This window comes from Haematobia irritans, chromosome 5 (genome assembly GCF_050003625.1).
Source record: "Haematobia irritans isolate KBUSLIRL chromosome 5, ASM5000362v1, whole genome shotgun sequence".
In the NCBI taxonomy this organism is placed as follows: Eukaryota; Metazoa; Arthropoda; class Insecta; order Diptera; family Muscidae; genus Haematobia; species Haematobia irritans.
This window is the reverse complement of record NC_134401.1, coordinates 61,823,294-61,839,909: the sequence shown is the minus strand read 5'-3', so window position 1 is coordinate 61,839,909 and position 16,616 is coordinate 61,823,294. Positions and strand designations below refer to the sequence as shown.

The following is a 16,616-nucleotide window of genomic DNA, read 5'->3' as shown; positions in this document are numbered from 1 at the left end:
TAGGTGCCTTTATAGATCAATTTAGAACGACGCCAATAAGAGACCCTCCAAACAATCAGAAAAAGCACATTTTAAGATAGTGGTAAAAGAATCATTGTGGTCGAGTAAAACACGTTTGTTTAGATATTTATTAATTTGATTAATCATTTACAAATTCTTAAAAATATAACATTTATACCACTATCACATCACATTTAACATAATTTTTTGCATTAATGATGATGTAGAGTTACAAGTAGCGAGTTACATGTTGCAGCGTCTATCAGCCAGTGTTTTTATTCGATGGAGGCAGCGTGTCTGTAAAATATTTGAAAAACAATCACTTTATTCCATTTGGAAAATCAAAAATTGTTCACCAATATACCTTTCACAATTTTAAGCATAAAATCTATGTTTTCAGAACTTTATTTTCGTTTTTATTTAAATAAAGTATAACAAGCTGGTTGCGCTTGGCGTTTCACAAAAAATAAAATGGCTTTTGTAAAAGTAGTGATGGCAAAATACTTTCATGTACATTTTGTACTTTTTGATATGCTTCCCCCATCACAGTTCGCGATGGTTGTGGTGACATTTACGAGTCTGTGGTAGCGATGAGGATGAAATGGAACTTTGAAATGCTGGCAGGGTATGTTATGACTTTCATGATATCCATATGAAGGTATACAAAAGCGATCAGCCAAAGGATTCCGAAACGGACAAGCCTCCGGTAGAGTCAGCAGTGAAAAAATATCCTAGCGAAGCCGAAGGAGACATAAAAACTGCAGACTATAGCGAAAATCTTATGAGATCTGTGAAGAGGAAGCCCTTGATGACTCAATTGAAGCGGCTGATGTGACGGTGATTGAAAATTTGGATGGTTCTACGGTTCCTCCAGATAAATCTTCACCATTGTAAGGCCACTTGTGCTGCCTTAAAAGTTATCCTGATGAAAGGAGACATAGATATAGTTCTTATGCGCTTTACAGACTATCAGTTATTACGGACGGAATGTCGGTGTTTGTAAGGAATCTTGCAGTGTGTCGGCTCGATGCGACTTGTCGGCGATGACTAAATAATCGGTAAATGTGTTGTCGATCCCATAAACATGCAGCAGTATCGATTATGCCTTCGGACTTAACTTATGATGTGCACAACATATGGGATATGTTCGACACGAGCACTGTCGTCCGGAATAACTGATAGTCTGTAAAGCGCATTATTCAAGAACCATACATATATAAAAACAAGACCTGTGAATTAAGCACTCCGGGTTTCAAACTTTTGCATAATACCGGTAACGATATAAATCGAGCATGTATATTTGCTAAAAACGAACTAAACTTGTTTCTGCTTCCTTCATTGAGCATTGCAGACACTGTCGTAGCCAGTCTAGAGATATCCAAATGCATGGATATCTCTAGACTGGCTACGGCACAGGGAGATGCCACCCTGTGCCGTTAAGACCTTAGTTGAGGAGTTACTAAAAACAAAGACAAAACCCATTATGGGATGCGATGCAAATCATAGTATTTGGGGAAGTAGTGATACTAATGCAAGGGGAGAGTCGCTAATATAGTTTATTTTGCGTACTAACCTGGTAGTTTGCAATAAGGGAGATGCACCAACCTTCGTCACCAGAAACAGGCAAGAGGTTTTGGACGTCATGTTGACCTCTCCGGAACTGAATGAGTGGCAAGTTTTGAGGGAACATAGCTTCTCAGATCATCGCTACATCAGTTTCAGATTGGCTGTTCGTACTTCAAAGACCATATTTCTGCCAAATGTTAGGAAAGTTGATTGGAATAGGTATAGGGAATCGTTCAATTTGATGATCCCGGAAATGAAAGTTGCTTGCCCTAGAGGAAAGCCAAGGAGTTAAGTAATATGGGGAAATCCTGCATGAAGCTCTTTAACAAAGCAAAGTCCACAAGAGCTCCGGAGGATTGGGACACATACAAGATGAATCTGAGAGCATATAAACGAGAACTGAGAAGGTCTCAACAAAACTCTTGGGATGATTACTGTAGCAGTATTGAGAATACGTCGGAGGCTTCCATACTACGGAAGGTGCTAGCATCCACCAACTCCGCTCCAGGTTTCATTAAAACATTGGACACACATTTTCCTGGAAATCAGACGGTTGAACCAGGTTCTGGCGATGCCACAGTGGCTCAGCGGTCGTTTCCTATCGAGGCAATTGTATCGGAATCTAGAATAAAATGGGCTTTAAATAGCTTTGGACCATTCAAATCCCCCGGACCTGATGGAATTACAAGCAGTGGCTGAAAGAATTATCCCCTGGTTGTCGGCGATATATATAGGATGTATCAACTTAGCATATATTCCACGAAAGTGGAGGGAATCAAAAGTCGTTTTCATACCTAAAGGCCGGTACTCTGTTCGGTTTTCGCGTTGAAACTCCATACAAAATCAAAAAATGCGAAAAATTTGCGAAATTTTTTCCATTTGTAATACTTTGTTTTTTCGTGTTGAAAAACTGACGTTTATAGCACGGCGCCATTTGCAATGTGAATTAAGAAATAATTTATTTATTAAAAACTATTTGTGCGGGTTTATAAATCAAACGCGGACCATATTTTTGTTCCGAAACTATACAAAGGATCAAAGGAATAGCAGATCAATTGCCCAAGGAAAAATAAAATGTTATTTTGTAAAAACAAGCAACAACCACCAACTTAATCCAATATCGCTCCCTGTAAAATAGCGCTCCAAGCTACCTAAAAAAACACCGCTTTCTATGTGCGAAATAATGGTTTCCATAAAATTTTTTCGCAAGAATGAACATAGTACCGGCCTTAAAGCGGGAAAAGCCTCTCACTCGAATGCGAAGGATTTCCGACCAATCAGCTTATCATAATTCCTACTTAAGACTCTGGAGAGGATGATAGATATTTATCTTAGAACTAGCATCGATTCTAGTTTGTTCTTGAAATGACAGCATGCATACTCGAAGGGCAGGTCTACTGAGACCGCACTACATGAACTAGTGAGCTTTATTGAAAGCTCACTATCTGTCAAAGAATACACAATCGTGGCGTTTCTAGACATCGAAGGGGCGTTCAATAATGTCCACCCGAGCTCGATATTAAATGGACTGACAACTCTGAATTTTGATCCATGTAGACTTAGGCTGTTATGCGCTTTACAGACTATCAGTTATTCCGGACGACAGTGCTCGTGTCGAACATATCGCATATATTGTGCACATTATAAGTTAAGTCCGAAGGCATAATCGATACCGCTGCATGTTTATGGGATCGATAACACATTTACCGATTATTTAGTAATCGCCGACAAGTCGTATCGATCCGACACACTGTAAGATTCTTTACAAACACCGACATTCCGTCCGGAATAACTGATAATCTGTAAAGCGCATTAGACGAACTTCTAATGAAGAGACGTATTTCAGTCACACTAGGACAAGCAAACATACAAATGTATGTGAACAGAGGCACTCCCCAAGGAGGAGTTCTATCACCTCTTCTTTGGAATTTTGCTATAAACAACCTTCTGGTTTCCCTAGAAAAAGAAAGGATACAAGTGGTGACATACGCAGATGATGTGGCGCTAGCAGTCAGGGGAAATTCCCATCCACAATCAGAGATATTATACAGAGAGCTGTTCGGATGACTGAGAAATGGGCGAAAGATAATGGTCTTGGGGTAAATCATGCAAAGACAGAACTAGTCATGTACTGCAAAGATCGCAAAACTCCCACGGTTAAGCCCATTTCCTTAGGGGGTATTGAAATTCCCTTTGGGAGTGTGCAAAATACCTTGGCGTTATTTTGGACAGGAAGCTCCATTTTAGGCTTAATATTGAAGAAAGGGCGAGAAAAGCCACGGTAGCTTTGTACTCGTGCAAAAAGGCAATAGGGGAAAAGTGGGGACTAAAACCAAAAATTGTGCATTGGCTATACACGGCAGTAGTTAGACCTATAATGCTATATGGTGTAGTAGTCTGGTGGCCGGCACTTCAGAAACCGACTTTTTTAGATTAAGTTCAGCGTATGGCGCATTTAGTAAGACAGGAACAGACTCCCTTAATGTCATGCTGCATCTATTGCCTTTAGACATTTTGGCCAAACAGTCAGCTGCAACAACGGCTGTGCGGTTGCGCGAGATATCGCTGTGGTCGGAAAAAATGTACGGTCACATTTCGGTCTTCAAAGTAATGCCAGATGTGCCTAACGTAGTGGATTACATCCTGGCAAAACCACTTTTCGACAAAAAGTTTGAAACTCTAATCTCTCAATGAGATGGCTGAGCAGTAGAATATTCACCTAATATGGCTGCCTGGCCATAGGAACATACCGGGGAACTGCAAAGCAGATGAGTTAGCAAGGCTAGGAACTACCTTACATATTCCAGGGGAACTAGAATCTGTTGATATGCCTCTGGCGACCTGCAAGCTCTTACTGCGTGAGAAGGCTGTTATGATGGCCAATATTCCATGGGAGAATTGCAAGGGTTGTAACGACACCAAGCAAATATGGCCCCATTTAAACTTAAACCGTACACTAGATATGATAGTGTTCTCAAGGCGTCAGATAGCACTCCTGATATCTGCTATAACGGGTCGCTGCCTGATAGGAGAATTTGCAAAAACTATAGGTGCGAAGTATAATGACTATTGTATAAGCTGTCATGATGTGGAGGAACAGGAATCAATAAACACCTCTTGTGTGAGTGTCCTGCTTTTTATGTTCATTCTTGCGAAAAAAAATTATAGAAACCATTATTTCGCACATAGAAAGCGGTGTTTATTTAGGTAGCAGGGAGCGCTTTTTAACAGGAAGCGATATTCAATTATGTTGGTGGTTGCTGCTTGCTATTAAAAAATAAACATTTTATTTTTCCTTGGGCAATTGATCTGCTACTCCTTTGATCCTTTGTATATTTTCGGAACAAAAATATGATCCGTGTTTGCGTTATAAACAAACACAAATAGTTTTAATAAATAAATTATTTCTTAATTCACATTGCAAATGGCGCCATGCTATAAACTTCATTTTTTCAACTCGAAAAAACAAAGTACCACAAATGGAAAAAATTTCGCTAGTTTTTCGCATTTTTTGGTTTTGTATGGAGTTTCAACGCGAAAACCGAACAGAGTACCGGCCTTAAGGCGTAAGCGAATTTTAGGAGCACATAGCTTTAAGGTAAAATGACATACCATTCGTTCAATGCGTTAAATTCGTCCGATGATTGAAGAGTTGAAATTTCTCTTTGAAATCAAAAGCTCGAATAGTCTGCCACAAACAGAAAATATCAACCCTTCCATCAACGCACGGATTGACGCATGGTGTGTAAAGGTGGAATTACATACCATGCGGTCATGCGTGCGTACGTTATATGCTTTTGTCAAAAAAAGTTAAAATGTTATAACTACAATTGTTTGAGTCACACGACAAAAGTAACGTATGCATATGACGCATAAAGTTGACGAACTTTTAACTTTTCAATGCGTCGGGTGCGCTGACAACATTAAACAACATGTAAACAAATCAAGAAACGAAAAACAATTTAAAATATTGACTAAAAATTATTGATTGAATTTAAAATACATAAAGTCCTATACATTAAAAAGTGTGTGGAATCCAAAAACATAACAAGAAGCGCAGAGGCAAGGAATGTAATCAGCAAATTCATTGGTATTCCGACGCATGCTGTGTAATTCAATTGAAGAATCGTATTCGTCAACGCATTCGAGTACAACGTACGCACGCATGATCGCATGGTATGTAATTCCACCTTAATTCAACCTTTAGATTACTGGCGGACCTGGAAAACGTTAACTTATGCGCTTTACCCCCATTTTCATAAAGCTCCGTTAGTGTTGCTTGAACTAACCAACTTTTAAACCGTATTATAGACGAAGCTGTCATCTTGCCTTTATATTCCATAGGCCAGTTAGGAACTTAACTGACGAAAATTTTTCAGTTAAAGTTAATCGGAGAGAAAATATTTGCAATTTACTTTCTGTTAACTGGCAGTTAAAGCCTAACGGAGCTACATGAAAATGGCCCTTACAGATTATCAGTTATTCCGGACGACAGTGCTCGTGTCGAACATATCTATACTGTGCACATTATAAGTTAAGTCCGAAGGCATAATCGATACTGCTACATGTTTATGGGATCGATAACACATTTACCGATTATTTAGTCATCGCCGACAAGTCGTATCGACCCGACACACTGTAAGATTCTTTACAAACACCGACATTCCGTCCGGAATAACTGATACAGCGTTGCCATTTTGGGCCGATCAGACCAAAATTGGTCCAAAAGATTTCTAATTTTTAGATTTGGTCCGATGGTCGGGCCAAACGGAATTTAGCCCATTTTCATTTGGTCAAATTTATAAATTTTTTGAAGTATTTAAAATTTTTGTCACGTAGCCTATAGTATCTATGCACTGAAAAAAATATTGACGTGCGGCTGAAGACTCATTTTTCTGATATAAAGTTTGTTTCCTAGTCCAAAAGTCGGAGATATTTTTAACACTTTAATTTAAGTCGTTTCTTACTTGAAACATAAAACAATTTTCACTTGTAGTCGAGTCTTAATTTGAAAATTTAAGTAGTGGTTCAGACGTTTTTAATAGACATAATAGCACATGAAGCAAACAGCTGGAATAATTAATAAAATTTGTTTCCTAGAATCAAGTACGCAAATCTCAAATTTACAAGTGTATTGTAACGTAAATGTGTCCTTATGTTACTTCAATTCTCCGCTTCTTTGGCTGATAATCAATACTAAAATCATTATAGTACAGACAAAATCTTTGGAACCAATCATCAATGTTTTTTTCAGTGTGCGATTAGATACTATTTCAATCACAGAAAATCGAATGAAAATTTCGTGTTTTAGGTCTTGGGACAGGTTTTACATCTTTTTGGACAATTTTAGCCCTATACTCGAATGTGCGCAAAAAAAAAGAATAGTACGATTGAGCTAAAGGGTGATTCTTTTGAGGTTAGGATTTTCATGCATTAGTATTTGACAGATCACGTGGGATTTCAGACATGGTGTCAAAGAGAAAGATGCTCAGTATGCTTTGACATTTCATCATGAATAGACTTACTAACGAGCCACAACGTCGAATTTTCAGTGAATGGGCCCTAGAAAAGTTGGCAGAAAATCCGCTTTTTTATCGACAAATTTTGTTCAGCGATGAGGCTCATTTCTGGTTGAATGGCTACGTAAATAAGCAAAATTGCCGCATTTGGAGTGAAGAGCAACCAGAAGCCGTTCAAGAACTGCCCATGCATCCCGAAAAATGCACTGTTTGGTGTGGTTTGTACGCTGGTGGAATCATTGGACCGTATTTTTTTAAAGATGCTGTTGGACGCAACGTTACGGTGAATGGCGATCGCTATCGTTCGATGCTAACAAACTTTTTGTTGCCAAAAATGGAAGAACTGAACTTGGTTGACATGTGGTTTCAACAAGATGGCGCTACATGCCACACAGCTCGCGATTCTATGGCCATTTTGAGGGACAACTTCGGAGAACAATTCATCTCAAGAAATGGACCGGTAAGTTGGCCACCAAGATCATGCGATTTGACGCCTTTAGACTATTTTTTGTGGGGCTACGTCAAGTCTAAAGTCTACAGAAATAAGCCAGCAACTATTCCAGCTTTGGAAGACAACATTTCCGAAGAAATTCGGGCTATTCCGGCCGAAATGCTCGAAAAAGTTGCCCAAAATTGGACTTTCCGAATGGACCACCTAAGACGCAGCCGCGGTCAACATTTAAATGAAATTATCTTCAAAAAGTAAATGTCATGGGCCAATCTAACGTTTCAAATAAAGAACCGATGAGATTTTGCAAATTTTATGCGTTTTTTTTTTAAAAAAGTTATCAAGCTCTTAACAAATCACCCTTTATATGAGAATATGGACCGCATGAAATTATGGATGCAAACACAACAGCAAATTGGATGAAAATTCGGAAAACTATTATAATCTCCCTAGAAGTAAAATCGTGACTGTTGTTGTCTTTAACCATCTCTAAAGGGCACCTTATACGGTCGGATAAACCCTGCGACACAACATGTTGCGGCGACAAATCCGATAGTATAAGGTCGTGTTCGGCTGTCGCGGGAACGTGTTGGCATAAAATCAAAACAACTTTGATTTTTTCTGGTTGGGTGGTACAAATCATTGAGTGTAAGGGGATATTCGACAAACATTATCAAAGACAAATTTATTTTTACATTAAAAACAGGCATTTCTGAAATGAAATTAATGATGGATCGCCAATTCTGGTTGAAAATTAAAGAAATATATAAATATAAACCAGTATTGTGGCAAAAACGTGGAAAAATTCCACTTCCAATCAATGGGAAACCAGGCGACAAGTATTTTGAAATTCATCAAGTAATTTAGTAATATATTAAATGTGGATTACTTCAGGAATCATTGTTTTGACACATATACCAGGATTTTTTTTATTATTTTCTTCCATTTTTTCAGTAAAAAATGGTTTCACCCATAAATCTTCGTACAACTTCATTGTTTGTTTATGCTTCTTCTTATTTTTTCATGTTGTCATAACATTTGTTCGTGCAGTGTAAGGGCAAAACTTGAACGAACACACAACAAATAGACGAACCTCTGTCGGAGTGTTTATCCGACCGTCTAAGGTCCGCTTAAGTCAAAAGTTTAAGTCAACTTTTTGTAATATTGAATTTCGACAACCATGATTCCTATAACCATTAGCGTAGCTAGACAATTTTCCTAGGGGGGGCTATAGCCCCCTAGCTGAAAATTTATAGACTGAACTTATAGGTTCAATTAATGTTTTATTTCATAAAAATGAATAACAATATAGGCATCAAAATAACTCGACAATTAATTTATAATAAAACAACCAAAAGTAGTTCCACACTTTTCCCAGCAAAAAAATTGGGAGTTGTTCTAAAGGCACAACTTTAAAAGCTCTTCCAAAAATGTCCTCACAAAGAAGTTAATTATTTTAACTACACAGGAAGTTTTTTACTTCATTTTTTTCATATTTTAATGCGTAATTTTTTGTTCTCTTTAAAAAAAAGTAAGAATAAATAAAATGGTACAAATTATTCAAATTTTGCCACAAAAATGCTAAATTCATTATAGATTTTTTTTTTTGAATTTTTGAAAATATTCGAGGGAAAACGTTTCAAACAAGCGTTAGAATGCATTAAAAACCATAAAAAATATAAAAATGAATTATTTGGAAAAATATAACAAAATTTTTTAATTCACATTCAAAACACTGAATTCGGATAACAAATTATTCAAATTTTGCCACAAAAATGCTAAATTCATTATAGAAATTTTTATAGAATTTTTGAAAATATTCGAGGGAAAACGTTTCAAACAAGCGTTAGAATGCATTAAAAATCATAAAAAATGTAAAAATGAATTATTTGGGAAAATATAACAAAATTTTTTAATTCACATTCAAAACACTGAATTCGGATAACACATTAAGAAGTGATGCAAATTCATTGCAACGGCTGTTGAAACGGTGGACATTCGTTCTATGACAATTTCATATTACATTCATCGCTTCTCCGCCAATTTTGCACCACTTCCGGACCCAAAAAGAACATTTTCACTTCTTTTTTGACTACGCTTTTTTGCAGCATTATTAAGATATTAATTTATGATTTACTATTTTTTTAATTAAATTGAGTAAACCAGACTAAACAAAATAATAAAGGAGCTTTAGTTATTCAACTAAATCAAAAGTTCAACCACAGATTTATTTTATAAATATCAGATTTCAAACATTGCCATCGGCAACTTCTACCACAACCAAAGTAATTCGATTGTGCATGAAAGTCTTTAGCGGAACTTTGTGCGGTTGTATTTACTTGTTTAATTTTTAGAAAAATGTAAAATCGTAAATATGTTTTCAAATTCTGGGGGGGGCTAAAATTTTTCTGGGGGGGGGGTCTAAGCCCCCTCCCCAGAAGCCTTCCTACGCTTATGCCTATAACAACCGCTAAACTATATCATTCCTTTCTGGTTTACTTAACTTTTTTAATAAAAGCACTATGTACAATAATATAATACTTTTTAAAGTATTTTCTTCGAAATTGGAAATTTGTTCCGCTGGAGAAAATTTTGGTCAGATTTTGGAAAAAATTTGGTCCAAAATAAATTTTCGTTATGGCAACGCTGAACTGATAGTCTGTAAAGCGCATTAAATACCCAATAAACACAAACGTTTGAAAAATGCTAAATTTCAACAATTTTTCAACCATTTTTTCAAAGGATTACGGTAATATTCAAGTTGAGAAATTGTTGAGAAAATCGTGTTCTCAACAAAAAACAGACATTACCATCAACAGTAAAATTCGATACAATAGCAATAATTTCTCAAGTGTTATCCTCAAATTGAAATGCATCGCTACTCAACAATTTCTCAAACAATTTTCGATGCGAGTCAAATTAAAAATTAACATTGTTCCAAATACTTTTCAACCAAAATTTGTATAAATGATATCGCCACTTCTAATTGAAAGTCAAAGCCAAAATTCTATGAACTTTGTATAATTTACTCATTTTCGTCAAAATAAAATATATTATAATACACTACACTACACAATGCACTACAATAGGGCTGTTTTCTTTTAGCACTGGATGCAACATTTGTATGGGCTATCCAGAACATCGTTGCACTGGAGTTCTATCGAGAACATCTCATCAGTGCAAGTCGCGCCGATGTTGCCAGATTGTATTTTGATAAAGTGACGCTTCTTCGATTCACAATAGCACTTTATTGTGACTAATTTATCGAAAAATAACAATTTTAAATGATACAGTGGCATAAATAATCGCAGCAGTAAATATTTATTACTAAAGGCCGGTACTCTGTTCGGTTTTCGCGTTGAAACTCCATACAAAATCAAAAAATGCGAAAAATTTGCGAAATTTTTTCCATTTGTGATACTTTGTTTTTTCGTGTTGAAAAACTGACGTTTATAGCACGGCGCCATTTGCAATGTGAATTAAGAAATAATTTATTTATTAAAAACTATTTGTGCGTGTTTATAAATCAAACGCGGACCATATTTTTGTTCCGAAACTATACAAAGGATCAAAGGAATAGCAGATCAATTGCCCAAGGAAAAATAAAATGTTATTTTGTAAAAACAAGCAACAACCACCAACTTAATCCAATATCGCTCCCTGTAAAATAGCGCTCCAAGCTACCTAAAAAAACGCCGCTTTCTATGTGCGAAAAAATGGTTTCCATAAAAATTTTTCGCAAGAATGAACATAGTACCGGCCTTAAAGCATTTCATACATTAAAAACGCAACATTTCACTTATTTTCTGTGATTGTTTTTAAACAGCTGATGACAGTGTTGCATATTATTCGAGATGTCCTGGATAAACGTGTACTGTGTTTTCTTTTAGTCCGTGACTGCTTAGGATATCCAGTGCTAAAAGAAAACAGCCCTAAAACTAATTGAAAAATAAATATATTATTAAACATATCAACAAATAAGAACAAAACTTTAAATATCTTAAACATTATTTGTGAACACTTTTGCATAGATGATTCGATTTGTGTCATAAAACTGCATTGAAATTAATTAATATGCGGGCAATTTGAAATTAGGAACGTGATGGACCGCATGTTAGCATAAACTTCCAGCAGAAGGAATTCACATAATATCCATTATAAGCTGATAATAGGATGCAAATTAAACTGACGATGTGATGCACATTTTCATCCAGAAGTTAATGATATGGAATAATATCAAGTTTTTAACAATTTTAATTGGTTGCACTTTGAAATCTTTCTGGAAACTTTTTCTGATAAGCCATTCATTTTTCATCAGCCAGCTTCATAATGTTTGCAAGAATGTAGCATCCAAAGATTTTAGTTTTCTGCAAAAATATTTAAATTATTGACTTCACTAAAATGTTGATTTAATTTTTCATATTGACTTACCAATTATTATAAACTATTTGAAACAGTTCCAGTTAATTGTCCAACATTTTTTCATCGGTCAGCTTTTTAATGTTTTCAAGAACGTAGAATCCATTATTTTAGTTTTCGGCAAAGAGATATACATTTAGTAACTTCCTTAAAATTTTATTTCATTTTTTATTTTCACTTACCTATTATTATAAACTACTTGGAGCAAATTAAGTTATTTGTCTAAAATTTTCTTTTTTTTTTATTTCTTCCACTTGACCACGAACTCCGTTGCACAAAGAAGTATTAAAAACCACATGGTTTTGCGTTGCATTTTTAGGGTAGTGTTTTGTCAAAGTTTTCTCATATTATCTTCAACGCCTTTTCAATGATTTCGTCAACATTTTGGCAAATTGAATGTAATTCGCAACCAATTTGAAGATGTATTGAAGATGAGCTGTTTCAAGTCAAGTTGAATTTATATTGAAAATTACATTTACCCTCAAACTGAAAAGTTATTCCATTTGAAAAACGCTCACCCTGTGTTTATTCCCAATAAACACAGAATGAGCGTTTTTCAAATGCAACAACTTTTCAGTTTGAGGGTAAATATAATTTTCAACATAAATTCAACTTGACTTGAAATAGCTCATCTTCAATACATCTTCAAATTGTTTGCGAATTACTTCCAATTTGCCAAAATGTTGACGAAATCTTTGAAAAGGTGTTGAAGATGATATGAGAAAACTTTGACAAAACACTACCCTAAAATGCAACGAAAAACCCATGTGGTTTTCAATACTTATTTGTGCAACGAAGTTCGTGGTCAATTGCAAGAAATAAAAAAATGGAAAATTTTAGACAAATAACCAAATAGTTTATAAAAATAGGTAAGTGAAAATAAAAAATGAAATAAAACTTTAAGGAAGTCACTAAATGTATATCTCTTTGCAGAAAACTAAAATTATGGATTCTACGTTCTTGAAAACATTAAAAAGCTGACCAATGAAAAAATGGTGGACAATTAACTGGAACTGCTTCAAATAGTTTATAATAATTGGTACGTCAATACGAAAAATTAAATCAACACTTTAAAGAAGTCACTAAATTTAAATCTCTTTGCAGAAAACTAAAATCTTTGGATGCTACATTCTTGCAAACAATAAGAAGCTGACCAATGAAAATTGAGTGGCTTATCGACAAGAAAAAGTTCCCAGAAACATTACAAGTGCAACCAATTAAAATGGTTAAAAACAACAAATTGTTGAAATCAACAACTTCTGGATGAAAATGTGCATCACATCGTCAGTTTAATTCATATGCTATTATCAGTTTAAAATGGATAGTTTGTGAATTCCTTCTGCTGAAAATCAATTCTCACACGCGGTCCAGTACGTTCCTAATTTCAAATTGCTCGCATGTTAATAAAAGGAAGGAACCAAAAGGAAGGAAATCGAATTATCAATGCAAAAGTGTTTACTAATAATGTTTAAGATATTTAAAGTTTTGTTGTTTGTTTGTTTTTTTTTTGTTCTTATTTGTTGATATGTTTAATAAGATTATTATTTATCAATTGGTATTGTAGTGTATTATGTAGTGTAGTGTATTATTATATATTTTATTTTGATGAAAATGAATAAATTATACAAAATTCATAGAATTTTGGCTTTGACTTTCTATTTGAAGTGGGGATATCATTCATACAAATTTAGGTTGAAAAGTATTTGCAACGATGTTAATTTTGAATTTGAACTCGCATCGAAAATTGTTTGACAAATTATTGAGTAGCGATGCATTTCAATTTGAGGATAACACTTGATATAATTGCTAATGTGTTGAATTTCACTGTTGAGGGTAATGTCTGTTTTTTGTTGAGAACGCGATTTTCTCAACGATTTCTCAACTTGAATATTACCGTAATCCTTTGAAAAAAAGTTTGAAAAATTGTTGAAATTTAGCATTTTTCAAACGTTTGTGTTTATTGGGTTGGGTAGAGTTTAACCTTAAAAATTCTCCATGTCAATGAAAAATCCCTGGATTTAGGGAAATCCCGATATGGCAACACTCTCCCTAAGGAAAATAAACAAATAAAGAAAATACCAAGCAGATACAAATTTAAAAATACAAGCAATTCTTTTACGGAAGTAACTGGGTAACAACAAATACTACTGGGAAATGTCTCTCATCAAAAATTTGGTTAAAGAGCCTGAAAAAAAGGACAGCGAAGACAAAAGTGGAGAAAAGCCAAGACCAATAGTAAAATCTGCAATAGATTTGCAAAGGTTGAAACTAGAAAAGCTTATGAAGAATCCTGTAAGTAATGATTAAATGTACAAACCCGATTTTGCTTTAGGTTGTTTCTCAACTAGTATCTGAAACTCTGGATTGTTAACAGCTTCCGAGCACAATAAATAAAGTACAAGTACTGACATGAGCTAATACCATCGAAGCGAAGAAAACTAGAGCTAGCAAAATTTCAAAATTGATTTTTGTTTCAGGGTTCATTGGCATTTACAATATTTTATAAAATAATTCTAATTATGTGATAGAATATTGCTTAGCAAATATCCTTCCCTCCTTTTCTAGGAAAAACCTATAATCATACCAGATCAACGGAAAGAAAAGGATTACATGCAAAGTGTCCCATCGTTTGTACGAAATGTAATGGGTTCAAGTGCCGGGGCGGGTTCTGGAGAATTTCACGTTTATAGGCACCTACGTCGTAAGGAATATGCCAGACAAAAAATGATACAAAACAAAAGCGTACAAGAACAACTCGATGAAGAGTACCAACTGAAATTGGAAGAAAATCGAAGACAAGCTGAAGAAAAAACAGCAAAAAAGAGAGCAAAGCGACTAAAAAAGAAACTAAAAGCAAAACAACCTAAACAACGAAAACTATCAGAGGAAATCAAAGAGGTCAATAATGATGATGAATCGTCCAGTGAGTGCGAAGATGAAATAATATCGACTACATCAAAAACTGATTCAACAGACATCGTACCTGATTTAAATCAACAAGTGGAATCACCTAAGGAATCTGACACCACAGAATCAAATAATACAGATAATACAAAGGAGGAAGATGTGAAATCAGATTAACGAAAGGCTTAAATCTACTTTAGTACAAGTGGTCCGATTGCTCCAATTTTTGGCCAGCGTGTATACTTTTCGATTCTAAACACAAAATGTTATATACCACTTTTTGGCGGAAAGACCTATATTAATTTTTAAGGGCCGGTATCTCGAAAACTACGCTCTTCCGACAAAATTTTTCTTAATATTTTCTGCTTAAAATGTACTATTTTTACCAAATACGCAAAAAAAAACGGAATTTTATTCATTTCATGAAAAATTGCTGTCAGAATTAAGAAAAATATAAAGGAAAATACCGATTTTCAGATGTCGATATCCGAAAACTAGGCTTTTCCGCCGAATTTTTTAATTGACATATTCGATTTGAAATTCCTTCTCCTACACTCAAACAAAATTTGGTTTATTTTTAACAACTTGTGCTAAAGTAGATTTGTTCCTAACGAAATAAAAAGCAAAGACAATAAACTTGAGGAAGATATGAAATTGGCATGCGTCATACCAAATGTTGCATTTACCATGTTAGTTCAATACATGTTTGTAATCTTTTAGTTGTTTTTCGTTTTTATTTTTTAAATGAAAAATTTAATTTTCTTAATGAAACAATGCTAAATTTTAGCCAACAACAAAATAAATTACATTTTCCCCTTTATGGAAATTTATTTCGTGCACTTAATTTCTTTTTATTTGCATTTTAATGCTATGTCAATAATTGTCGTATACGCGTTTGGTTCGAGTATTAAACTAATGTGGTAAATGGTTTGATGTGCTCAGTAGCCAATCTCCCATCTCCCATCTTCCTCTTCTATAATCTTTGATAAAAAGTACCATTGCGATGAAAAGTTTATTTTGTTTATGTTATGTTTCAATAAATCGTTTTTTGCGCCAAAATTATTTTTCCGAATGCTATGTGTAGTAGGGACTCATACTCACGCACATTCACGAATTGAAAAGCCGTAATCAGGCACGACCTACTTTTAAAGACTCAGCTTCACTAACGATTCCAAATAATTGTCGCGACTGAGGACATGCACGTGAGTAATAATTTATACACGCACACTCACGACGGAAAAATGTTACGGACACACACGCACGATATTGTTTGGTCGGACTCACGCACACTCACGAAACGAAAATTTGTACTCGCGCACACTCACGCACGAAAATGTCCATGACTCACGAAAAATATCGTGCTCACGAACAATTTTTGGAGTAATTTGCCTTGGCGACATGTCTGAAAACATGAGCATTATTAAAATCGAGAGCGTTATTACACTCTTCACATCCAAGGTGTCACTAAAATTGCAAATGAATTTAACTCTTAAGCGTTTTATGTTGGTGAGTTGAATTTTTTCGTGAGCGTAAATCTTTACTCACGCACACTCACGAAGATATTATTTTCGTGACTCACGCACGACATTTGGGTTTGTTAATCACGCACACTCACGCCGTTGCCATGAGCCCATGCCATGCCCATCTCTAACATATACACACGAACCGATTTGAATTTCACTAACGCTCACGCACGGCATGCAAATTCATAAGAGTTGTGCTTGCTATTGATTTTTGTAAAAACTGTCCGCTTTCTCCAA

The 16,616-nt window shown here is 35.1% G+C and overlaps 1 protein-coding gene and 1 long non-coding RNA gene across 2 annotated transcripts; one reads left to right on the top strand and one right to left on the bottom strand.

Moving 5' to 3' along the window:
- Positions 1 to 94: 94 nt before the first annotated feature.
- LOC142241390 (uncharacterized) lies at positions 95 to 620 on the bottom strand. The gene is made up of 2 exons (XR_012723609.1): positions 365 to 620; positions 95 to 297 (listed from the first exon to the last, which is right to left on the bottom strand). It is a non-coding gene; the product is annotated as an uncharacterized LOC142241390 (long non-coding RNA).
- Positions 621 to 14,001: 13,381 nt separating this feature from the next.
- On the top strand, positions 14,002 to 15,915 carry LOC142241342 (PRKR-interacting protein 1 homolog). Its single transcript, XM_075313100.1, has 2 exons — positions 14,002 to 14,244; positions 14,518 to 15,915. The coding sequence occupies exons 1-2, from the start codon at positions 14,107 to 14,109 to the stop codon at positions 15,031 to 15,033; spliced, it is 654 nt and encodes a 217-aa protein (XP_075169215.1). The 5' UTR covers positions 14,002 to 14,106; the 3' UTR covers positions 15,034 to 15,915.
- The last annotated feature ends 701 nt before the right edge of the window (positions 15,916 to 16,616 follow it).